Genomic DNA, 26,646 nt, shown 5'->3' with positions numbered 1-26,646 from the left:
CAGGCTGCGTTTGAATTGGGTTAGCTCAAAGCCTGTAACTGTGTTAAAGAAAAGCCACGCTGAAAATTCAACTGCATCCCTAAAATAAAAGATAAGAACTGCTAGAGTCTAACTCCAATTGCTGAACTTCAAAGCAAGGGGATTTCCACCTTGTTTTAAGTGAAAAGTTCAATAGGCTCAATCCAGCCACTTCCATAAACCAAGCAGTGGCTTAACCCATCTCACAGTGATGGATAAAGCTGGCTACTAATGGATTGTTGTCCAGAGATCAACTGTCTCCAATCCTTGAACCCACAGTAAATGCTGAATGCTGTGTTGGAGCCCACAACCAAAGAAGTTCAGACAGTAAATCAAAAGGAGAAAGTTTAAACACATCTTCTATTTTTATCAGCCAGAGGTTCAGCAAAATTTTTTCAGTGACATTTAAAAATGAGATCTTTGTCATCCCATCAGGGACTGCAGAAAAGCGCAAAAGCAGGTAATTCCCTGGGCACAGAGGCACGTGCCACCACCTGAGCAGGAAACTCCTGGCTCCCCTTAGGGTCCGTTCACTACATCTGCAAGGCAAGGACCAGCCCTACCCCTGGCCTGGCTGGTGCCCTGTGTACGCCTCCCAGGAAGGCATCAGGGAACTAACCCACCAGTGACACACACCCCATTTTCAGGGATTTCTTACTGGAGGAGAGAGCTTTCCTTCTCCCGTACTACGTAGCCTGGGCAGGGGTGGCCTTTCAGGAAGTATTTTAACTTTTGGGGTGGTTAGGTTTATGCCACATATATCTCAGTGGTCACTCAGCTGGCAAAGGATGGCAGACCCCTGGCTACAAATCTCTGTAATGCATCTGGAGTCAAGCCACAACGCTCGATAGAGGCAGGCTGGCTAGCAGATCGACTCCACTCACCTGGGGTGCAAGATGGGCACGTGCAGGGTGGGTTTCAACCAGAAGCAAGTCACCTCTCTGAAGACATTCACTGTAACATTTATGTGTGCAAAGATTGTTCCAGCCCTCTGCCACTCCGTCCCTCCACCTCCTGGACCTCCCCTGCACCCAAGCACAACTAAGCTGCTCAGTGTCACTGTGAGTCGATAGGACTGGGCATCTGAGCACATGTTGCTGCTACCACCTCACAGCCCTTTGTGGGAATCTCTCAGCATCAGTACAATCAGATTTGGGGAATCACTATTTGTGTGCTGGCTTGCTTCCCTCCCAAACATTGTTCCAGTTCAGAGGAGTGGGTATGTTTTTGATGGAGGGGTGTAGTTGGATTCTCTCTTAAAATGCCTTTCTGTGCAGGAATTTATTCACCTTACTAATCTTGTAGAATAAAGTAGCCTCTACAACTCTTGCACCCATCTTATCAGTTGGCTCAAACAAAGAAAGTAAGCTTTGAGACCTTAAGCCCTTAATCATGGGGAACCCAAACAGCTTTTCAGGAAAATTCATTTTCTTGTCTATTTCGACAGAAAGTCTTCACATAACTGAAGTGACACATCTGTTTGATGGATGCTGCCACAACACTCAGCCCTTTCACACTGAAGATTGATTGCTCCTAGAAATAGGTAAATATCATTCACCTAAGAACTAGGACCCCAGCTTCAACGGAATAAACAGACCTTTCCTGCATCTACTAACTGCTGAAGCATTTCCTGGGCACAACAGACTCCATCAGTGCCAAAGAGAGAAGGTCACTGCACAAAGAGAATCTCAGAGCAGCAGTGGGTACTAGCAGTAGTCAGCTTTACTCACAGAGGTAAAATGACACCTCCTAGAGAGAATCCCTTTAATTCCCTCAGGTCTGGGATGAGTTTTAATTCAGAAGAATGGAGCAGTCTCTATAAAACAATCACAGCATTGAAATTAACAGGGTTGCTCCTACACACAGCAGATTTGCAGAATCAGAACCATAACCAGTGTCTTACTTGGAGAGAGTTCTGAAAGGGGCAGGTTATTTTTCTTAGTGCCTGTCTCTCTGTTGTTATCTGCCCCTCATGTCTCAGCACTACTTCTGCATTCATCAGCAAGGCCAGTTAAAAATCGCCTGAACTGCCATTTGGCCAAGTGCTTATCTGCACAACTGCACAACCCATACCATCAGTTAGGGAAAAACAATTTCCCCTGGCTACTAGAGACAGCCTAATTACCTAATCTGACAGGTTATTAATGGTTCAAGTCAACAAAAAGTATAATGGATGCTGATAAGCACAAGCTGCCTGGACATTTGGCACGTACAACCCAGCTAGAAATCACTGCTGTGAAAAGCTGCCACTGGCCACAGAACTAAATTGTCTGATCTCTCAGGGTTTCATTTAACAGCTCTATCAACATGATAAAGAGACAAACTAGCAAGTTTAGTCCATTAATGAGGACTGTGAAACAGCCTAACAGGATAAAAGATATTTATGCTGCTGGTTAATATAAAAATAAATCTCTGCTTCATTTCTCTAATTACAGTACCCTCCCCTTTTACAATGCTACTTTGGGGACAAAAATCATGCTATTGTCCATACTAGGAAGGAGAGCAGTACATCTAAGGGTTCATGAGGAAATGGGCAGCAAGAGTCAAGACAGAGCCATTTTTTAAAGCATTGTCAACTCTCCCATAACTCACCAGAAGTGCTGCACTATTTCATGGGTCTGTTTTAAAGACCCAATTACTAGACTCACATGATCCCTTCAGAATCTCAGGTTTTCATTTTAAAGAGGAAAAAGAGACATATCCTTTGCAGTTACTGAGAGCAGTGCACATATGTGTATCCAGAACAGCTCCAAGCCAGAAAGCATACAAAAAGGAACTCATGCTATCAGTTATTTGTTGTAATCTCAGGTTTTTCCCAGACACTCTTGTAAGCATTTGGCACCTTTCTCCTGAGGTACAAATGCCTGGAGCTAGTAGGATTGAGTCCATTTAAGGATGAAGAGAAATAAACAGATTTGTCCCATAGGCTTCAACTTCCAGTTAGCACATTCCAACACCGACTGTCACTGGAACAACCGCACCACAATGGCAAACGGCAGCTCACACCTCCAGTGTCCATGAGATAGGTTTTTCACAGAAAACTATTTAACTTTAATCTGGTTCATTGGTGTGTTGTTTTTTTTTTTAAATTAAGTAGAACATTTTTCATTGTGTTTTGTTGTTCCAATTCCCTGTGAGGTCTTTCATCCACCACTTCTGCATGTAGTTCACTTCTCAGTGTAAGCACCCATCTTCTACTGCTCAAGCAATGAAAGGGCTTAAGGGGACTACTTGAGCAATCAATACTCCAGTAGATCTTATGAATGTTTTGAGACCTGTCCCATCATTAAGCAAAACTTTATATCACTGAAATATTTATCTCTGTTTCTCTGCAGATCCCCAGCAACATGAAAGCAACACCTTGGAAAAATGAGAGGAGACACCTACCCGCTTAAGTGCACCCTGGATAACACGTTTGACTGACACATAACATGAAGATATTTCAGTTCAGGATGTTCTACATTTACAACAGCTTGTACTCCCTGAAAATAAAAGTCCTGGTGGCTCATTCAGTGCTTGCATTGCTTACAGCACGTTAGGCCTAAAGCCCAGCTTCTAATCCAGATAAAGCAACTATTGATTTCCTTGGATTTTTTGTTTCTATGCCAGCAGTAAAACTACAGATACCTACATGCTCATTCTGCAGCAAACTCAAATTCTTTAAACCACAGCAAAGGGAAGTGCAAAGCAATTTTGATTGGAACTGCCAAGAGAACCACATCAAAATCAGAGCATTTCATTAACGTTAAAATCTTTCACCACCTTCTCAAAATCACGATACATCTAGCCAACACCAATGGTTCATATTGTCCACAAGACTATTGGTGACAGTGGAGGTTGCAGACATTGAATGGATATAATTACAGCCAACAGAGAGGCCAAGTCATGATATAACTTGCAGGATGTTATTAGCCTGGGATACTACTGTTTAGGCAGTGGCAAAGGTGGCTTCCCTGTTCTAACATCAGGCAAAACAAGATGCCTCCCTCCAAACACTCCATAGGAAGTTTGGAACTCAGAAGGCTCAAGGAAAATAGTCCACTGCTGCCAAGCAGGTCCATCTGGCCAAAACACTTCAAGCAGAACAGCCGCCTGTTGGGGAAACATGTTTTCACACCCTGGACCATACATTTGACCAGTGCAAAGGAGGCAGCTGACATTAAGGCAGTTCAAAGAGGGTCTTCTCGTACCAAACAAGGCTGCAGGGTTTTTTTTAATTACATGAAAAAATTAGGCAGGGATACTATCGTTGCTTAACACTTAAACTATTATTGGGCCAAAAAGGCAGTAATTCTGTTGTGTTAGGTTCTGTATAAATGAGCTAGACCTGTCTCTCCTTTGTTATAACTGCATGACACAAGTCATCAGCTGTAACCGCTATGTAACTGCTCACCTGTCTGACATTCCTCACTTGCCTCTCAGTATCTTCAAGATTAGGCTTTGTATCAGTTCATTACTGCAGAGTATCTGGGGGTCTTGGAGGCTCTGGACACTCCCACATGTATGCATGCATGCAATAAGGCTGCAGCCCATGACAAAGACATGAAGCTTACTATGCACTGCCAGTGAAGTCCCCTTCAAACCAGGCTCCTGGCTCCACCAATGACACTACATATTACTTCACTACAAAGACAAAAAAAAAAAAAGTAAATTCTTCTATAAGTGCATAAACGTTTCCAGAAAAAAAAAACCACCATCAAAAAATGGTATCACAAAGCCCAAGAAAACACAGCAACTTTACACAGCATACAGTAACCTGCAGTAATCTGGTGTCTTGTTCTCTATTGCTATTCCTTTTCTCATTTCTAGAGTAATAATGCACATAATTTCCACCTATGGGATAAGGATCTTTGAACTTCTATCCAAATGTTTTGTACACTCTAAGGTCAAGAAAGCTAACAGGGCACAAAATGAGCACATTTTCTACTATTGGATTACAAACCTACAGAAGACTCAAGACCATATAAAGGAAAAAATACACCAAGTGGCATGAAGATCTGCAGGAGGTGGCATAAAAACTTTAACCAGTATTAGGCAAATAGCCCTAAGCTGTTCGTTGATGTGCATATGTAAAATCGATCAACAGAGTACATACGTAACTGTATTTCACCATTCTGCGTTCCCTGGCTGTTTGAAAGCTACAATACAGTATAGCATTTAGCCTTGCTTTAAAAAGCTGTTTGCTTCAGGGCTGTGTTCTGATCTCAGAAAACCTTTTACTTTCACGCCATTTGAGGTAATGCCAAAACTCTCATTTAATTCTGTCATAGGATGCTAAGGAAAACGTTGACACTCAGCTTCTCTCAGTGTTACAGGCAGTTTTTCCCCAAACTTTTTTCACAGTTCTACATCTACCACAAGAGGGAGCAAAGAGTTCACCTTCCTTAAATTCTCCGTTCCAGAGAGAGGTAGAGATAAGCAGCTCGATGTTGTCATTACCCATGACCGAGTTCAGGCTAGGAGTTTACAATGCTTTTGTAGAGCACGCAGGTCCTCAGACAATTAAAAGGGCCAGGTTTTTTGCTATGAGAAAGGTGTTGCTTCACACTCACACCGTGCAGAGCTCTCTCCAAAGCCAGCAGATGCTGCAGAGCTCACCTAAGGAACAGAGACACACAGAGTGATGCTACAGGCTGGTAAAATCAAGACAATCCTGATGGAAAGAAACCTGCAGCTTCATCACAGCAGTGTGAATAGGTTGTTTGCAAGAAATTGATAAGCATTTCCAACCATATCGGATATGGGGTGGAGGGCAGGGCAGGGGACAGATGAGGAAAACTACACCCTTCTAACTGCATGTACTGCTTTTAACAGCAGTGTACTGTGATTTCTCACTAAAACACTATCAGAAAGTAGCTCCCTAAAAAAAATCCCCCTAAACCTCTTCTTCTGCAGCATACGCGACCACAGAGAGGAAACAAACTCTTTGTATAGGAGGGTATCCCTGGTCATTCCTTCCTTCTCTCTCTCTCCCCCTACCCTTACCAACCTCCCCCCCAATCATCAAACTCTTTTTACATTCTACTGTTATGAAACTGAATAGTTATAATGATTAGAAATTAATCTTAAATCCAGGCAGTTACAGGTTGCTGCTGAAATACTATGACACCACTGTTAAAAGCAATAGCTGATATCCCATTCCAGCACAGCAATCAAGCAGGTGCTTAAGGCCATTGACTTCCAATCTATAGCAGTTCTAACTATGCCATTGTTACCACTGCTATCAAACACAGCAAGTAAAATATCCTTACACATTGCTGGATAAAGATGGACTAAATTCAGATGCAGATTTTCTAGGAGAAGGAGAAGAAAACCAAGTCCTCTGCCTCACACTTACCTTCGTCTCGGATAAGGTTACTTGGCTGTAGCTATCCAACTCTCTGCTCGGATCGAGGCTGCATTTGTGCCATCATCCACAATTAGTTTCCAACATGCAGATGAGGAGTTTGCTCAGTTGAGGTCTTAGCCACTTAGTTGTTTCCTTTTGATAATTCAACTCCATTCCAATTCCACAAAGCTAATTACAGATTAATTTTATACAGCCTTTGCTGTTCAGAACTGGTTCATAAAATAAAGAAGCCAAGTGACTAATAAATGCCAATATCTCTTCCACGCTTTCAATCTGTGGAACCAAGTCAGACTCTTCACAATTTAAAACAACAAACAGGTGCCCTTTTGTTTCTAATATCCCTGTGGATTCCCAAAAGGTCAGCTTGGCTGTAGGCCACAGTTACTTCCCTTGATATTGACAGCAGCTGTGACAAACACCATCAGTAGCAGACTCCAGGTGCTTGCTATTACCAAGTGTGCTACAGTTCAAAATGGCACATTTTCAGTTGAACACAGACCAAGCCTGATTCCCCTTGCACCGTTAGCAGCAGAACTGCTGCAGTCAGAAAGGTGTGCAATAACCCCCCATGCCCACTCAGACTCCGTAATCCAGCAGAAAGAGTTCCCAAGTCACCCTGTTATCAAATGCGGGGCTCTCTGATCCTTAAAAAGACAAGAATGAGTCAGAGAAGCAATCCACAAAACAGTGCAGGAATGTCACTACAGCTACATCTGTTTTGTAGTAAACTTCTCAGCTGTTAAGGAATAGCCATGAGCACACAAGGACACTAAAAGAAATGTCCTACTACAGACTTACACCGATTGATAGGCTGCTTCACTTACAATTTTGTCAGGAGAACAGATGCAGACGCTATGGATTCCTACAGTTATGCCTACTATAAAATTTTTAGTGTATTAAAGTGGGTGCATTAAAGGGATAGTCTGATATTTCAGTCAATAAGGATGAACATGGGCAATCACTTTATACACACAGACCAGCCCACCCCTTTCCTACATCATTCCATCTCTCCATGCCTCAGCTCCCCATGTAAAATGATGGCAACAGCAAAAAGTGTTACAAAGAAATAGGATGAAGCAGCAATCACTTACTCCAGTTGTGGAACAGTGAGACAGAGATAACACAGAGATTGTAGCAGAGCCTCCCTTGCACATTACTAGACAGTTCACACTCTTCGAAGTTTAGTGACTTCGGTCCCTGTCTGTAAACACTGAAATGAGTTGCAACTAGTCATAGTACCTGCAGTGTTTGGGAAGAACTGGATATCTCCATGTCTGCACAAAGGTACCCTGGAGGACCTCAGACAATACTGAAGAACATATCTGGTAAAGACTCATTTCTAAAGTTGTCATGATAATTAACTCACATAGAGGGAAAAAAAAAAAAAAATCAGAAACAGATTTTTCCATGCTCATTTTGAAGCAAACCCAAGTTTATATTTAGGGGTTAAAAAGGTAAAACGCTAAGTGTATATTTCATGGGTACAACCCATTTTACAATCATAAATGGGTAAACATCAACTATGAAGTATTTTAACCACACGCAGCTTTCCCAGAGATAATTTATTAGCAAAGTCCAATACTTAGCAAAGACAGTAAGACTATTCCAATTTTACACATGAATAAATGAGGCAGAGATATAATGATTTGTCCTGGTGGGCCAGCAGAGGAACCAGGAACGTGGTCTTCCAAGTCCAATATTCTGTCCAGTTAGCCCCTGTACAAAGTAATTTGTGAAAAAGAGAATAATTTTCACTCTAGGAATGTGCAACCATGACAGAGGACTGACACCCCTCAGAAAGAGTCAAAAAGGAACCCTTAAACAGAGATACAAACTAGCTTGTTAATCTATTATCTGGGACTTTGTCTTAAGAATGGTAAGAAAAAAAAAAATTAATACTGAGTTGTTTTTATTTATCCTTGGACTTGCAGGCCCCTAGGCTCTACCAGGTTTTTAAGTTTTTCTCCATAAATGCAAAGTCTAGAAACTTTTAGAAGTTAAAACATACATTCTTTACCTTCTAGAAGAGATGAGAGCCTCGTGTAATTGTGAGCCCAAAAGGGGTGGCTTTAGCAGACCCAGTAAATATTACAATATCATAACAGCACTGCCAGAGGTACCCATGCAGCAGAGAGCTCTTCACTTTTCACCTAGAGGGTTTGAGAAATAGTGCATTACAGCAGCTACTGAAAGAACACTTAGTGCAGTATGTTTAGGTTGTTCAAGGTCTCTCTCACAATACTTTATCATATAATTTTCACAGGAACCTCTTACAACCTCTTACATGCCTGCCCTTCATGAACAATATCCTTCAAGAACCAAATGCACAAAGGGAAGACTGAGGCTCTCACTTTATTTGCCTGCATAAAATAAAAGGCCTACAAAGGGAGAAAAGAACAGATCTGAAATTAAGACTGCAAACAGATTTGGATGGGGACACAACAGAAGGGCATCTGCTCCAGGCTGGTTGGTCAGAATGAGCACAATGACAGCAGTGTCTGCCATCTCAACACGATGGCTTCTCCAGTTAATCAGCAACACCCCAATTTTTATCTCATTTGTTTTCCAACTAATATTTTGTTGTGCTTTTGAATAATGCAGCACAGAAAGGGAAGCTGATTTGCCATGTACTGTACACACATTTTTTTCCAACCAGTCAGGTATGCCTAATCAGCAAAAAGCACTTACATTATTTTCAGAAGTTATTAACTGAAATGGGAAACCAGCATACTGTGATTCCATTACAAAAGAGTTACTGCACTCAAGTGCAGCTGGTATAATAAGTATCAATTGGCTTGAGAGAACCTAGCTATGCCAACTAAGGCTCTGTCCCACAACATTAAGTCTTGCAGTTCCCCAGTATTTACAGGATTGCCACACATAACCTAGATCTAAACCCATAAAAAGAAAGAGAAGTGCTGATCTTCAAGTTCACCTAGATCTTCAGGCAGCTGCGTAAAACAGAAATACAATGAGATACCAATTGTATTAATAAGAATATGAAACAATCTGGACAGCTACATGGGCATTAAAGATGTTCAGCACCTTTCCAGGATCTGGTTCCTAGAATATCAACCAAAGTTCACTCAGAGCTCTCATCAGAATCACTTCTGCTTTATCCAAGTTCTGCACTTAAATCTCTAGTAAGCAGTCATCTTCTTTCTTCAAGCCAATAAAGATCCATGCTGAGCTGTCAAACTAACTCCTTGGACTTTCTTCAAGAAATTTTTCCTGTTAGCTTCATCACGTATTTTATCTCAGAACTTTGTTTCAATATAAATATAGACAGGCTTTGTTTTCTAAGCCTAAATATTAAACTTCATTAAAATATATGTACGTATTTAAAGCACTATAAAGAATGCTGATGCACATAATCAACGTGCCCTTAAAACAAACCAAGAAACATTTCAAGCACAGCAAACAGCAGTCCCCCTCATGCAGTTGCAACTCTGCTGTCATCCACAAACATATACATATGCTTCCTTTCATCTTTCAAACACTTTGTGAACAAGGTGAGCTTTATGATTCATCTGTCACATTTTACTTTGTATGGGAGCCAAAGAAAACCAAGAAAGCAGTAGCAACAAGGTTGGTTAAACATGATATGATGAAAATGTCATTTAGATCACACTCTTTTAGGGCATTTTTTCAATGGCATTAGGCAGCAACTACAACACAGGTTGTTCAGCTCATGACAAGGCACAATACAACTCCAAAATACAAAGTCAAAAGTCAGTCAGCAGTGTAAGTGTGACTTGCCTGAGAACATCCAAAAATACACGTGTGGTGGGCTGACCTTAGGTGGACACCAGGTGCCCACCAAGCCGCTCTACCACTCTCCTCCTCAGCAGGACAGGGAGGGGAAAAAGTAAGATGGAAAAAACTTGTGGGTCAAGATAAAGGCAGTTTAATAGAGCAAAAGCAAAAGCCGTGCATGGAAGCAAAGGAAAACAAAAGATTTATTCTCTACTTCCCATCAGCAGGCGATGTCTGGCCACTTCCCGGGAAGCAGGGCTTCACTGCGCATAGCGGTTGCTCTGGAAGACAAATGTCATAATAACGAATGCCCTCCCCTCCTCCTCCTCCTTTCTCGTAGCTTTCATTGCTGAGCAGACATCATACTGTGTGGAATATCCCTTTGGTCAGTTTGGGTCAGCTGTCCTGGCTATGTCCCCTCCCAAGACCTTGCCCACTTCCAGCCTACTGGTGAGGGGGGAATGTTGGAGAGACAGCTTTGATGCTGTGGAGCACTGCTCAGCAGTAGCCAAAACACTGATGTGTTATCAACACCTTTCTAGCTATCAATACAAAGCACAGCACTATGACGGCTGCTATGGGGAAAATTAACTCCACCTCAGCCAGACCCAATACAGTTTTCACCCCTTATTCCACACCATTTGCATCGTGCTCACGTTCCACATAATTTAATACATACCTATATATCTTCTAACCATCTCATTGTACTTAATTCTCACTACTGAAATCCCATCTTAGCAACACTTACTTACCTTACAACTTATACTACATACTTAAAACATCTTTATACCCAACATACAGATTTATACATTCTCATTAACTACTATCCCCTGTCCTTTAACAGATACATATTATTCTCCCATTCCACGGGCTTCCTCCACTCCTCCAAGAACAGGCTACGACTTGAGCCCTATTTGTCAAGATGGGTGCTCAGGACAAGAGAAGCAGCATATTCGACCATTGGGCATCAACACCGGCTTCGTTTGGGTCATCGTTGCACTCATCCAGTTCCTTGAGAAACTCACTCTTCGTCAGTTCAGGTCATTCTTGCTACATCATTTCCTACAACATACAACTCACATCACATTATTTTTCCCCCCAAGGTTAAAACTCCTTGAGGCACACACCAGGTCTCCCCATCCTTCCACATTACCCACCAAGTACACCCAGGTCTTTGAGTGAAGACAATCCCACAAATGGGTTTGCCTTTTCCCAAGGGAGCAGCAATCCACACCGCCTTCCCCAGCCACTTGCCTATGTGCACTATGGGGATCTCCCCCCACAGTATGTAGGGGTTTTGTCTGGGCAGCACCAGGATAGTTAGCAGATCCTCTGGTGTTAACCAGCCAAGTGGCTTCTGCTAAATTTATATCCCAATGCTTCCATGCCCCATTGCCCAATGCTCTCAACGTAGTCTTTAAAAATCCATTATATCTCTCAATCTTTCCAGAGGCTTGTGGGTGGTAGGGGATGGGATACACCCACTCAATGCCATGTTTCTTTGCCCAGGAGTTTATGAGGTTATTTCAGAAATAAGTCCCATTGCCTGGATGACACACTGGGTGCTAAAAAAGGACTGTGGTGGGTTGACCCTGGCTAGACACCAGGTGCCCACCAAAGCCGCTCTATCACTCCCCTCCTCAGCTGGACAGGGGAGAGAAAACATAACAAAAGGCTTGTGGGTCGAGATAAGGACAGGGAGAGATCACTCGCCAATTACTGTCACAGGCAAAATTGACTCGACTTGGGGAAGCTAATTTAATTTATTACCAATCAAATCACAGTAGGATAATGAGAAAATAAAACCGAATCTTAAAGCACCTTCCCCCCACATCTCCCTTCTTCCCGGGCTCAACTCCACTCCTGATTTCTCTACCTCCTCCCCTCTCAGTGGTGCAGGGAAACGGGGAATGGGTGTTGGGGTCAGTTCATCACACGTTGTCTCTGCCGCTCCTTCCTCCTCAGGGGCAGAACTCCTCACTCTTCCCCTGCTCCAGCGTGGCGTCCCTCCCACAGGAAACAGTCCTCCATTAACTTCTCCAACGTGGGTCCTTCCCACAGGCTGCAGTTCTTCATGAACTGCTCCAGCGTGGGTCCCTTCCACGGGCTCCAGTCCTTCAGGCACAGACTGCTCCAGCGTGGGTCCCCCACGGGGTCACAAGTCCTGCCAGAAAACCTGCTCCAGCATGAGCTCCTTTCTCCACAGATCCACAGGTCCTGCCAGGAGCCTGCTCCAGCGCGAGGTCTCCACAGGGTCACAGCCCCCTTCGGGCATCCACCTGCTCTGGCGTGGGGTCCTCCCCTGGCTGCAGGCAGATATCTGCTCCACTGTGGACCTCCCTGGGCTGCAGGGGGACAGCCTGCCTCACCATGGTCTTCCCCACGGGCTGCAGGGGAATCTCTGCTCCGGCGCCTGGAGCACCTCCTCCCCCTCCTTCTGCACTGACCTGGGGGTCTGCAGGGCTGTTTCTCTCACATCTTCTCACTCCTCTCTCCACTGCTGTTCTGATGCTGGGGGGAGGGTCCACCTTCTTAAATATGTTATCCCAGAGGTGCTACCACCGTCGCTGATGGGCTTGGCCTTGGCCAGCAGCGGGTCCGTCTTGGAGCCGGCTGGCATCAGCTCTATCGGACATAGGGGAAGCTTCTGGCATTTCTCACAGAAGCCACCCCTGTAGCCCCCCGCTCCCAAAACCTTGCCATGCAAACCCAATACAAGATGAAAGGAAGGCTACACTGTATCCTAGAAATAATGGTTATAATATATTAATCCTTGAGAATTTCCAGGTGTAATATTATTCACTTAATCATAAAACAGGAAGAGTGCTAGAAAACTGCCAACTAATAGAATGAAGCATCTTGGAGTGATGTGCAAAAACACAAAATAGGACTGACTTTTTCATCCAGCCATTTTTTGATTAAAAAAATGTATTTTTATCTCAGTTTCAAAAGAGGAAACACCAGTAAAACACAACTGTAGAAAGAAAAACAGCTTCCTAATAGACAGCCTTGCTGAGGGTGATGCAGGAAAATACTTTTTGCAAAAATCAGCCTGTGTGAGACAGCTGTTGCTGAACAACTAGCAAGGATATAATGGTGCTTTATCTGCTGTTCGGGCTGTTCTTTGATTTGGTTTGTTTGGAACACAAAAGTAACAAAACTTAGTCACTTTTGGGTCTGGGAGATCTCATTGGAGTTCCTGGGCCTGCTCTCCAAGATTCAGAGGCTCCTCTTTGGGCAAAGACACGTGTGCGACTATAACCTGGGAAGGAAGCATATCACAGGGTATTCCACAACCAATAGATTCCTCAATAAGGTTCTGACAAAGCTTCTTGTGGCCAGAGGAAATTAGATCGCTCAAATCCTGTTTCCTGGAATTGAAAGAAACTGTATTACAGACATTTGGTCGATAGTATGCATAGAACCACTATTCTTTCCACCACAAATTAGTCCCTAAGCCTTTGAACACAGGTAAGGTCTTTGGTACGTGAAGTCAAAAGCTGCTAAAAATATAATGGCAAGCAGAGAAAACAACGGCAGTGCCCTAAGATGTTGAACAATCAGGGAGCCTGTTAGAAAAAAAGTGTCTAGAGAATTCTTGGAGGCACATAAGGGAGACCAGGCAGGGGACCAAAGACCAAAGTTTGGTCAAGGACCATAGCATAGACAACCATACACACACATACCCCATGTCATTCTTTAAAAGACAGCACTGAGCATAGCTAGTAAATTTTAGTGACTTAACCTAGACTTGTGCAGGACTGGCCTATGACCTCTGTGCTCTACTACTCCCAGACTACACCCCAATGCTCCTGTGATACACTAGGAAATTTTTTCCACTATCCACTATGGCTGAATTGCATCCCCCCATTATTGCAGGTGACTGTGCATACTCTGAAAAATATATCTTTTAAAAATGCTAAGTTTATCTACTTTAATTTTTTATAATTCCCAAATGTTCATTTCTTACTGTAAAAGCTAACACTTTTGAAGCACAAAACACACCCACCTTTACCAATGATTCAGAATGGTTTAGCAATAAACAGCTCAGAAGCAAACGCAGCAACTGAAGAAATGTCCTGGGATCCAAACTCAAAAACTTTTGCACCTAGCAAAAGCACTAGGGATACAATTCACACAGAAGATTTTTCAGCCATTCTGTGGACAAGAAAGCCTTACAGTCACTCCCAAAAGGCAAAGGCAATACACGTACAATGCTTCCACTACTTATAGCACACACATCCTGGTTACCTGTTAGTAAAAGCAAATTTATGGTACAGTCACTTAAAACCATAGGAAACACACACCTGACTGTATGTGAACATGGAGAAATTAAGTATTTCATTTTGTTGGATCCGTATGGAAAAACTCATGTATTTAACATGAGCTCTTCTGTGTGAAGCAGTGTTGGGTTCTCTCAGCCAAAGGCCCACACCACCCAGGGAATTTATGCAGCAGGAAGCCTTTGTCCGTAACACAGGGTATGCTGTTTTCCTTCAGTATGCCAGGTAAACTCGTGGCAGATGGAGACGACTAAAGATTTTCTCTCTCCAGTCTGAGTTTAAGGGGTGCACATGCCCAGCCCCCTGCTCCTCCAAAAGGCTACAGATGGACCTTGCGTTTTCCACACACATCTTGAAAAGGGACGATGACTTCCAAACCCTATTCCTCTAAAATGGCCCCAGCTGAAAACTACTGTCATGTTTGGGGATGCAGGAGGTCAGTTACATGACCTCTCTCTGCCTTCCTGGTCTCCCCTCAGCACTTACCACTACTATATGGCTCTGCGACCTGAGTGCTCCTCTGGTGATGTGCTTCTACAAACGTAAGTAGGACCTTACAAAGCCAAAGAGAGAAAGGGCAGTCTGAGGTTTGAAGCTGAGGGTCAGGATCTGAACAGGACAAGAATCTGGGAAAGGTCAAGAAAACTCTATGTAACAAAACACTTTCTGTAAATGTTACCCTTAAATAATATAGTCATCGCTCATAAAGGCAGCCTACTTTTTCAAGAGTTAGCATCAGTAAGTGCTTTCCCAAAGCTTCTCATGGAAGGTGCTGCAGGAAAGGGTTCACGAAGGTATTGCTTCAGGCCAAACGCAATTTTTGCATTGAAAGGAATAAAGTTGAGGGCTGGCTCAATGAAGAGCCTTGCGGCAGAGCAGGGAGACAGCAAGGAGGAGGTCTGCCAGTAACCAAAGATAGAAGCATTAAAGCACTCAGCCCCAGTGAGGTAAAAGGAGAAGAGGACAAAAGAAAAAATTCATTTGTTTGTGGACTACAATGCCAAAAGAAACCAAAAGATTATTCAGCTAGACATCTGGTATAAGACAAGTCACAGATTCAGGAAGCAACTCCACACCGACAGCCTTTACGTCTTCAGTTAAAATGTAAACCATCCAGCCTTGATGCAAAGACAGACAGAGAACCCGGAACTTCACCAGCTACGTTGTTTCAAAGACTAGTCATACACACACAAATTTTTAAATCTATGCCTCATTTCTAATCTAAATTTGTCTGGCTTCAGCTTTCAGCCACTGGTTTTTGGACTTCATGTTTCTAAGCCCTTTGCTGCTGCACACTCTGTAAGACTCTCTAGAAACTGGTATTTCATTCTCATCTCCCAAAATCTAGACCTCAGAATGAAGTCATTTTGTCGTCTAATTTATGTCAGTCTCTAGCAGTACACCATAGCAAGATCACAGAACTGCTGGAAGTCTCTCTGTGTAGGAAATAGTTTCCAGACCTCCCGTTGAGGAATCATTGCTGTAACAGCAGCGACAACAGAATTCTAGCAGGAGTGGAATTAAAGATCTCCAGAAAAAAAGGCTCAATCTTGCACGGTTTTGTGCGTTTTCCCAGCAGTTGTCGGCACAGAGCACTTTGCAAGGTCAGTCTTAAAGAGCTGAATTCAACAAGTTCAGCTAGAAGCAACAGAGAGCCAAACCCTAGTGAACCTTCTCCTTCTGTGTAAGGCAGCGAGCTCCCCCTCGCATTCCTTGAGCTCAGGCAGCTGCTGTCACGCCTTGCTCCCTTCTCCCCAGCAGCAGCAGCAGCACCAGCAGCAGCACCAGCAGCAGCGCGGGGGGTAAACGCGAGCCCCGACCCGACGGCGGCGGCAGCAGCAGCAGCAGCTCCCGACGAGCCGGGCGAGGCTCACCCGCATCCCGGCGGGCACCGGCCCAACTTCAGCGCAGCCGCTCCGAACCCGCTCCCTCCAAGCAGGCTTTAAAAACTTCTCACCGGCCGGCCCGCCTGCCGGGAGCGGGGGTGAGCGGGCGGCTTCGGCCCAAGAACAGGGCCCGGCCCTGCCGCAACCCCGACCGGGCGGCTCTCTGCCCCCCCCCCCCCCCCCCCCCCGGCCGGGGGTGGGGGGGAGACCGCCGCGGGCCCGGCCCCTGCGCGGCGAGCGGGGCCCGGCGCGTCCCACCCCCGGCCTTGACGCCAGCGCGCTAATGAAATGCTAATGCCGGGGCGCGGAGCCGGGCGCTGCCCGCGCCAATAAAACCCGGCGCGGCGCGGCGCGGGGGCCCTGCCCGCCGCCAGCCCCGCCGCCATGCAGAGCGCGACCCCCCGCCGCCCCGCCGGCGCTGCACCTCCTCACCTCCTACTTCATCGACAGCATCCTGGGCCGGGGCACCGCCGCGGGGCGGCACGGTGAGGGCCGGCGGCGGGGCTGGCGGCGGGGCGCTTCCCCGCTCGGCCCCGGTAACTCCCCGCTTCTCTCCCCTCAGGCGAGGAGCGCGCGGCGCCGCCGCCGCGGCCCGGCCGAGCGCGCGCCCCCGCGGAGGAGCCGGCGGCGACGGGGCGGGGGGAGCGCCCTGCCGGCGAGGCGCCGGGGCCGGCGAAGAGGAAGCAGCGGCGGTACCGCACCACGTTCAGCACCTTCCAGCTGGAGGAGCTGGAGCGCGCCTTCCGCAAGTCCCACTACCCCGACGTGTTCACCAGGTAGCGGCCGCCGGCGGGAGCGGGGCGGGCGGGCGGGCGGGGGCCCGGGCCGGGGCCGCGGGAGCCGCTCGGGCAGCGCGGCGGCTAACGGTGTGCTGCCCCCGCAGAGAGGAGCTGGCCGTGCGGCTGGACCTGACGGAGGCCCGCGTACAGGTGAGTGCCGGGGCGCGGCGCGGGGCTGCCCCGACCCTAGGAGCTGCTAAGTGGCGAGGGACACCCCCCCCGCGGCGGCCTCCCCGGGGGCCGGGGCCCGTCAACCAGCCCACGAGGGCTGAAAGCAGCTGTTAGAAATAACGCTTTATCCCCCCCTTCCTCAGCTGGGCGAGAAGTTAATAGCGGAGGGGGGCCGCAGGAGGTCGGGGGGGGCCGTGTGCCGTCCGTTTCAGTTGGTTCTCAAAGGACGGAGAAATTGGCAAGTTACCGCAGCGACAGGAAAACAAACAGCTGCTTAGAAACATTCCCGGATTGCACTTCACCCTCACGTTTGCTGCTGTCTTCATGGGTCTAAAGGCAGGTACTGTCTCCTGAGTTTTGAGATTATAAAAACAGTATTTAAAAAAAAGTAACCAGTTGGTGTACAGCAAATGAGGGGTTCTGTGGGGCATCCCAAGTTATTTACCCAGGCTTCAGAGAAGCTTACACCCTTTTCTTGCTCTAACTTAGCTCAGTAAAGCAGTCACACTTCTAAATGACTGGTTAAAACAAATAAAAGATTACTTTGACATTCATAGGACAGTCAGGCACTGTCCGGGAGAATTTTATGGCCTAGCTGGGCTGTAATAATAGCAACGCCCGTAGAACTTCAGCATACAGAAACAGACACTAATCATCTTGTAGCCTGCAGTTTTCTTAAACTACAAATGACCCTAGTAGCTTTTCCTGACTCTAAGCACTCATATTTAACAATACCTCTTCAGAAGCAGTTTCTTTAGATTCATCTCTTGTATAAGCTAGAAATCCTTTTTATACAAAAACGTTAGCTTTAAAAAAAAAAAAAAAGTTGTTTCAAAAGGTGTGATGGCTTTCAAAGTATTTTTAAGCTCAAAATGACAATTGGACTAAATTTGGCTTGTGCTGTATATCATATGTGACTGAACTACTGTTCCAGCACAGCTCTGGGTTATGTGCATACTTGTGAGACTGAGAACTGGTGCAGCTGCTCAGTGTGACAGCCCTACTTACTGCTGCATAGCTTTGCTACTGTTGATGCCAGATCGTTGTTGGTATACGTTGTCATTACTTCAGTCACTGGATCTGCGATTGTTCACACCAGCTAACGTCTGTAAAGCTGTAAGTTTTTTAGCTTTTTATTTTAATATGCACCATCTTCAGAAAAGGCCTTAGAAGTATTAATGGTACTTCGTAATTGACTCATCTGAGAACACCTAGATGCACTTTTCATCTCTCTTTTGTGGACTTGGAGGAAATTACATGCCCTCCCCTCTCCCTACCACCAACAATCACTAAAACCTCCAGTCACTGAAATACCCAATATCTGGCAGTTACACATGGCATCTACCAGTGGAAACGATATGGGCAAAAAGCTGTTAACTTACCTGTTACTGTCACATTCATTTCGTGGGGTGCTTGCTCTGTAGTCCATTTCACCTGTGAAGGAATGGCACAATGGTAGGTGGGAAAGAGGAACTCTTCTCCTAATGACTCATCTAAAAGAAATGGAAATGTTTAGGTTTGATGGAGTCAAGGAGGAATTAACAAGCAAAACAGCAGAGTTGACGTATCCATAGTGGATGGAAGGAACAGCAGAGAGCTGTTCCTTGCACCTTCTTACTCCTGGTCAGATCTTAACACAAGTCTCCTGGGCATGAGCACACAGCACAGTTTGCTTAGGGTGAACTTCCAGTGCACAGCGCCTCTACCTGTGTATGTGTCCTTGTCTTGTGGTAGATGGGGGACAACTTACCCCGGAGGGAAGAGGATGTAAAGGAACACCTATTATATAGATGATGTACTGTACTTAACAAGCTATCTTGATTCTGAAATACTTGCCTCATATGCCCATGCTCGTAGTTGCTCTGAATGGTGTCCTGTGTGAAATGAAGACTTCCATACCTCTCCCATGGTACCTGGCTAAACCAGCTGACGTGAAAAGTAATATCTTTTTATTTACTCATATGTAAACCCAGGAAACTAACCTTGCCAAATGCAATCAGACCATTTCTTCACTTCAGTGTGTTTTCAAATTGAGGTCTGCTTCTCTAGGGAGAACCCTCCGTCAACCAGCTGAAACGGGTACCAGCCACTACACTGTTCCTCAGTCTTGCATTTTGAGTCTTACATGAAAATGAACAAATAAGAAAAAAAATTGCCCATGAACATATTCTCATTTCAGCATCACTTCAAAGAGATCCCCTCACCCAACCCTCATTATTTGCTTGTATAGAGGAAAGGAGATGGCAGCAAGAATCTTCGTATTCTTCCTTACCTTAGGAAAGGGGTAGTGTGAAAGTCTGCAAAACCTTGTTGTAATCTGAAGCCATGCTGGGATGCTCTTCAATAGCATTCACATCTGTTGTTGCCGTTCTACTTCTCATTATTCATATTGTTAGGGTGGGAGGAAAATAAGAAAAAGTTAATGGAATGTTTTATTTTCTTAATGTGAGGAGTAAAACATTACTTGGGTATTTCAGTACTGTAAATGGCATCAGTGTTAAAACATCAGCTTACAAATATAACTGATCTAGGCATCCTTGTGATATTTTCTGATTATGATCCTGTATTCAGCTACAGCAGAAGCGTGATAGTTAGTCACACCTATGTGTCTTTTTATCATTGTTAGCTATTACATCAATTAAATAGGATACATTTTTAAAGAAAATTACAGCAAGAAAGCCATCAAATTTTACATGCTCACCTTTTTTTAAAAGACCTAAATCTCGTTTTGGCAGATATGCGTGGTGCTAGTAATTACAAAAAAAAATCTGGGTAGTATTTAGCATACAATTCAAACTTGATGGTTTAAAACTCATCATTGAGTATTAAGTAATGCATTTTTTCCAAAGTATTTTACCACCGATACAGTCATACCATAAAAATCTTAAGACTGGTGTAGCAGTTTCTGTTATGTTTGGTTTGGCACTTTAAACGTGTCTGAAAATAGAGTAAAGGCAAGTTAAGCCTTTTATTGGAAGCAAAGAAAAACTGCTTAACAAAAGGTTCAAGATGACTAATCTGAATGTTAATGACTATAATGTGCGCACTAAATTTTGAAAGCTGTTTGTCATGTCAGTGTAAGGTATGAGGCATGCCTTTGCTCCTTTTATCGCTTGCATTGATGAGTTTGTACCAGTAGGGAACTGAAAGCCAGCTTTTTTCTGAAGATAATTATTAGATATCTATGCTGGTATTTCCTTCCAGTTTGATAAATACAAAATCTGAGAGATGACTAAGTAAGTTTGGTTGTAAACCCAAAATCACCTGTAACAGTAAAAAAGTTATTTTGCAGTCAAAGTGCATGTCTGAGTGATCAAGTGGATTTGCTTTAGGACAGACAAAGCAGAAAAGCAGACATCTCATTTTGTGTTAGGCTTCTTTATGAAGAACAGATTGAATAACAATGCTAAGATTTAGTAGGGAAATTAATACCTTTGCAGCATTTGTTTTATCCTTTTTAGGAGAGGCTTTATCTGCATATCTGCAGTGTAAGACAGTTCACTGCCTTTTTAATCGGATTTTATTTTCATAGAAAACACTAACACCTTTGAGTTGGTGGTCTTCTCCTGTGAGATCTCAGCTAAGCTCCACTTACAAATATTTGGGATTACTGGTTAACAGCAATTTAAAGTCATCTGATCCCATTAATTGAGTTCATTTTTCTTACCAGACCCCTGTCTTGGACTAACACAGACCAAGTGTGTAGTCTTCACTGTTGTGCAGGCATAGCCATCTGGTGTTTCACTGGTTCAGATATTCCTTTGTAAGACATCTGATCATTTAAAGCCTGTGGTTGCTGGGGAAATGGCCAAAGAATGAGTCAGAGCACTCAAGAATTTGAAGTACCAACTTCAAAATTTTGATGTTCTGACTTCTTCTAAGGGCACCTCCCTCTGCTGACTGCCTGTACAGTGAGACAATTCTGTGTTACGTACATAACCTGAGGAGTATGAATCCCTCCTCCAGGAGGACAGCAGCTTCCCAGTGTAAAGATAATATATGCAATGAAAGGACTAGAGTATTAATTCTTCAGCTGGCTCCCGAGAACCCCACAGCAAGTGCTTTGAAAGAGTAAATTGTTACTGACGTATATAGGAACAACATCAAACTAAGGGCAGCAAGGTTGTGGCACGCTACAGCCTTCTGGTTTGGGTATCAGCACCCTAGTGTGTGGAGGACTTTCCTTTCAAACACACTTAATATTACTTAAGTACCTGAAGGTAAGTCACATCCCTGGAAATGGTTATATGGCATGTCTGAGATTACAGCAAGCAGTGAAGCTGGGAACCTGCAAAACCTGATTTTTAGATGTTACACAATAGAAATTTAACACTCTCTGAAAACGTTTTTTGACGGAAATATAATTGCAGATACGAAAAGCAACTATTAAAAAAAACATGCATCTTCTGCATCCAAAGATTTTTGTCATAATACAGATTTCTATAGAATTTTACTATTTCAGAAATACTAATACCAAAAGAATAACTATTTTTAGCATCTGTTGTAGTTTTTTTGAGGCTTGAATTTTTGCAATTTAATTTTATTATTTTAGTTTGGTTTAGTGGCTTTGCTAGGTTCTTATTAAGAAGTTATCTACATTGTATGGTAAAAGAACTTCATATTTGAAGTTTGCCTTTGTCCTAAATCAGAAGTAAATTTCAGGAAGTCGTAATTCTGTACAAGACAAAAGTTGGTCTTTCCAGCGACTTTTGTTCCTTGTGTTACCACTCTCTACTAAATTCTGAATCCTGATCAGTGCATTCAAGTATTTTACGTAGAACTTGCAAGTTCTATACATAGTGCTTGCAAGCAGCTCACTGAATTTCAACAGCAGTTACATACAAGACTGCTGAATGAGATTATGGGCCACAGCTAATGCCTTTCTTCCAAATCCAGATCCAGTTCAGAATCCACCTTCAATGGCCTCCACTGCAGAGGGGGCTAGAAGACCTGAGCAGCTGAGTACATTCGGATGTTAAGTGTTCAACCTCAGCAGCATCCATTTTTAAATATCCTTGGTTTAGGTCCTTTCTCCCTTGTTTTAGAGCTGATGCTTTTCACTCTATTCTCTACTACCATCCTGGGTCTGAAAGGTTCTGCTCAGTGAATGCCAAAGAGTAACAGTGTGAAGAGTCAGTTTTCTGATCTGTAGATTCAGTTGACTAAAGTCTTTAAAATATGTTTAATGGGCTAAAATAATGACTAGTCAGGCTTGAAGAGACAATATACTCAACAGCTTACTACACAAAACCAATACTAGCTAAAGCCCTTTTAGGAATAGCTTGATACCCTGTTCTAATACTGCTTACTAGATTTTTCTAGTTTAGTATTGGCTTTCACTGCAATTCAGTTAATCACTTTCATGTAACTATATGCTGTTTGCATTCATGGCAGATAACAAAAGCTTCTCATTTTGAATCCTCTGTATAACAATGTATGCTCCAGCTATCAAGATAAAAAGCACACACCATATATTTGGCCTAGTTACTCTTACAGTCACGATTAAGTTGCTTCTTGACGTATCTGCACAGAAATAGCCACCTCTTGAATGGCTTTGTTGAAGTTTAATTTTCAATAAATAGCTTATGAAAGGAAGAATGATCACTTTTACTAACTGATCATGAGTTCTCAGGTGATAGGTTTATAATATTACAGTGGCTTTAAAACTTATGGGACTATTCAGTCAGAGCTAGAGAGTAGTCAAGTTTACAATATTTATAACTGATTTATTTCTTAATAAACCCACTAAGGCACTTATGAATGGATCTTTAATATTAAAGAAGTGGTTTTTGGTTTAACAGTAAATATTTTGCCGCCTGTATCACTGCATGCAGTAGTAGCTGGTAAGACAAACTACAGAGTAAGTTCAGCTAATGCCTTTATAATTTCTTATTGAAGGTCTGGTTCCAAAACAGAAGGGCAAAGTGGAGGAAACGTGAAAAAAATGAAATTCTGGGGACTGTTCCAGGAATCTCCTTAACGCACCCACTTGGTCTATTTTTGGATGTTCCACTGAGTCATTCTCCCCTCCTAGATCACACGTGGAGGTCAATGCCTCTTTCAACATTGGCTGTGCCATCCATGTCTCCAGCCTTTAGTCCTTCAACCTTAGGGCCATTTGGCCTCAGCAGCCTTACCTGGACTTCTCTCTTCAGAAACCCTATTTTAAATCCACATTTTGGAAGGTATAGAATTAAATTTTTTTCTAAATCTCAAAACTGTTAAAAAATGCTGCATTTTTATTAGTTTGATACTCACATGTTCTCAATAAACGTGCTCCCGTAGATAAACAAACTTACTAAAATGGGGTTAGTTCCTGTGTAGGATCACTTGATTAGGAATAGCAAGGTTTAGTTTTAAGTCATGCTAGTAAAAACTTAACATATAATTGCTCTTTGAAGAACAATTGTGCATACTTACTGAAATTTAGGTCTCATTGAACTTTACTCTTCACATAGACTGCTGTAATCTAGGTGGCTCCAGCTCCATCCTTAGCTCACAGACTGACACAGATTATACACCATAAAGATGTGACTGCAGACAGACATGGGTTGTAGATGATTTGACAGAATAAAGGTATTAGACATTTCTTCTCAGGAGACCAGGAGCCTGGCTACATATGAAAGAGTGACACAGCTCTAGAGAGAGACAGATTGAGAGAGAGAGATCTTCCTGATTCTTACATGTCCTACTAAGAGCCTGTCCTTTTCCCTTGGCAGGTGATGTGCTCTCACCACATAGAACAAGCCCACAGCTAGCCTCCTTTTCTTTGTCTGTAGTCGGACACCTAGAACTCTGGCAATTCATTTCAGCTGAACCTGCTGTCTGGGCTTTCTTGTCTGGCAACCTGAAATTTATCAGCAGAATGCTGCTGCTGCTCTAGTGCACCCCATAAGATAGGAAAAAAGCATGTGCGTAGTGTGTGTGTGTGTATACATATAATAGGTGTGTAGATATATATATTTTAAAAAAGAAGGAAGGTAGTGCTCTCCTGCTGAAATTAGAGCCTGTATCATAGTTCCACATTAACAGATAGACAAATGCTGTTTTTCACATGGAATAAACTTGTCTGAACAAATCGGCTGCATAAACAGTCATATAAATTGGTCTTGTTATGAGGTGGTTTATTGCTTTCACAGAACAGGCTGATCTACAGCATCCAAGGTTTGTTTAGAAAAGATTTAGCATTAGGAGTTAAGCAAATGGTTGCTGTTCTAGGCATCTGCATGCCATGTCTGATCATCTCACTTATTTTAGTTAAAAATGTTTGGGTTTTTGTTTGGGGTGGAGTTTTTGGGGTTTTTTAAGGGCAAGACACTATACTGCAAAATAAAGCTAAAATACATTCTGGAAAACAATGTACCTTTGGAAGAAATTGGAAATTTTGCCACATTTTTTTCTAATACTTTGGGTGGGGGAAGCTGCAACTCAGTAAGTACTTGTTCTCCAAAACAATTCTTAATTTGGATAATATTGAATTCTTTCAAATACAGGTTTCTCAATGCTTTAAATCCTCTCATGACAACAGCTTCAGTACTAATGAAAGCTCCTGGACCCCCATCAGACCCTGCTCTTACTGCCTTCACTGATCCAGCAGCAGTTGAAAGGAAAACTTCAAGCATTGCAGCACTAAGACTCAAAGCGAAAGAACATTCAGCACAAATCCCTCAATTAAACCTCATCTCCAGTCTTACAAACACTAACAAAGAACTTTGTTAGGAGCTCTCCCACAGACTACAGCCATGGAGGGGAAAGTGAATGCCTTCTCCAGTAAGTAGCTCCTGTTAGAGACACACATTTAAAAAAAGAAAGAAGAAACACACACACACAGAACTGTAGCTCCTCCATCTTCAGCAACGGACTGAAAGGAAATAACCCTGCTAAAAATTGGTTTCCTTCATTACAACATGAAATCAGGTAGTAAATTGGCTTGTATCATTTCTGACACGACAGAAATAGAAGCAGGAACTATCTCATCTTTGTAATTCAGGCTAACATGAATCTGAAGCTTTGAAATCCTCAAACTCACCAGATGCTAGTCCAAGGGTTCAAAATTCTTTGTAGGAATAACTTCAGTTTTCTAAGCAATTCTTAACTCGCTTCTCAGGAGGAACTCTTACATGCAGTACTTGAAACATAAGAATCAGTACGTAGTTATTAACTTTGAGGCCATGCTTCATGTTGAAGTGCAAATGCCAGTGAAATCTCGCATTTTAGACAGACTTGGCCGGAACAAGATGGGGACTATTTTCAGTATAGGCTTTTGATTCAGAACTAGGTTTGTATAAAGAGTACCTTGTTTCAAACTAAAAAAAAAAATAAAAATGTTTGGTTTATGTTCAGGGTGGCAATGTTTTAATAATTAAAATGTTTAACCTTTGTATATGAAAACTGTATTCTGTGAAACTAGGCTATCAATGTCCAGTAAATGGTGTGTAGTTCTCTATGTATGTATATACGTATCAATAAGTAGCTCATAGCTGTAAATATGAGGTTGCTGAATACTTTTAGCATGATTACTGGCACATCTTACCAGACCAGTAAGTTAACAGATTACTTGTACATTTCCAGACATTTCATGCCTTGAGTAGATTCAGAATTTAAGTGAAAACTAAATGTAAAGTGTTAAATTTTTCCTTGGACTCATGTTGGAATGAGTGAAAACAGAGACCTTACTGAGCAGGAGTCTACAGTTCATCAAAATCCTGGACTCCCCTTCTGGCCTCAGGTCATTTTAAAAATTTTTGCTGAATTTCCCCATCCAGGAAATGGGACGGAGAACAAGTGTCTCATCTATTAGGTCTGATGCTTTAGTGTAAAGTGAGGGTAAGTAGTATCCTCCTCTTGCAGCTCACTTGCCTACCTCACAGGGCTGTTGTGAGGATTGATTAAACAAACATGACGCTGTGCAAATGGTAGAGTTATACAAGTGCTAATTGTTGCTTAGCAATTACAAAAGAAAGGCCAACAGCTGACTACACATGAAGATTGCCTTTCCCACATCTGTAGCGGTGGTCCAAGCAAGCTCTGTTTCTCTGGGTTCATGGGACAACATGGAGCTCTCTTCCACTGATGCCTGGTTCCTCAAAACTATTCTGAAGCACTTACATTTACACCGAAAAGATTTTGTGTATTTTAGAACTTCTTTCTCAAGGCAGTTCTGGGACTACTCTTAGGACTACACAAATGTTTTCGAGGCTAGAGTTTTGACTGCAGAGCTCCGGATACCTAACTGCTGCTTCTGTAGACTCCTCTGAGCTTGTACTTAGGTACATGACAGAGAAGACACTTTGCTGGATCAGACAGATCAGTTTCCCATTTCCTCTGAAATACTAACAGCTTTGACTGCTCTTGAGTCATAACCTACCGCAAGACTGGAAGTATTTCTGGGTTCGTAGACCTCA

The 26,646-nt window shown here is 43.3% G+C and overlaps 1 protein-coding gene and 1 long non-coding RNA gene across 2 annotated transcripts; one reads left to right on the top strand and one right to left on the bottom strand.

Annotated features, from left to right (window-relative positions):
* Nucleotides 1-11,423: 11,423 nt before the first annotated feature.
* LOC128153838 (uncharacterized) lies at nt 11,424-14,961 on the bottom strand. The gene is made up of 3 exons (XR_008239116.1): nt 14,893-14,961; nt 14,133-14,281; nt 11,424-13,494 (listed from the first exon to the last, which is right to left on the bottom strand). It is a non-coding gene; the product is annotated as an uncharacterized LOC128153838 (long non-coding RNA).
* Nucleotides 14,962-16,587: 1,626 nt separating this feature from the next.
* ESX1 (ESX homeobox 1) lies at nt 16,588-26,155 on the top strand (the record flags this gene model as incomplete). Its single annotated transcript, XM_052814106.1, has 5 exons — nt 16,588-16,777; nt 16,855-17,068; nt 17,176-17,221; nt 23,141-23,427; nt 24,736-26,155. Coding segments are annotated over 5 exons (963 nt in total), but the record flags the coding sequence as incomplete, so codon positions are not given.
* Between the last annotated feature and the right edge of the window lie 491 nt (nt 26,156-26,646).

This window comes from Harpia harpyja, chromosome 18 (genome assembly GCF_026419915.1).
Source record: "Harpia harpyja isolate bHarHar1 chromosome 18, bHarHar1 primary haplotype, whole genome shotgun sequence".
NCBI classification, from domain to species: Eukaryota; Metazoa; Chordata; class Aves; order Accipitriformes; family Accipitridae; genus Harpia; species Harpia harpyja.
This window is presented reverse-complemented; position numbering and strand designations above follow the sequence as displayed.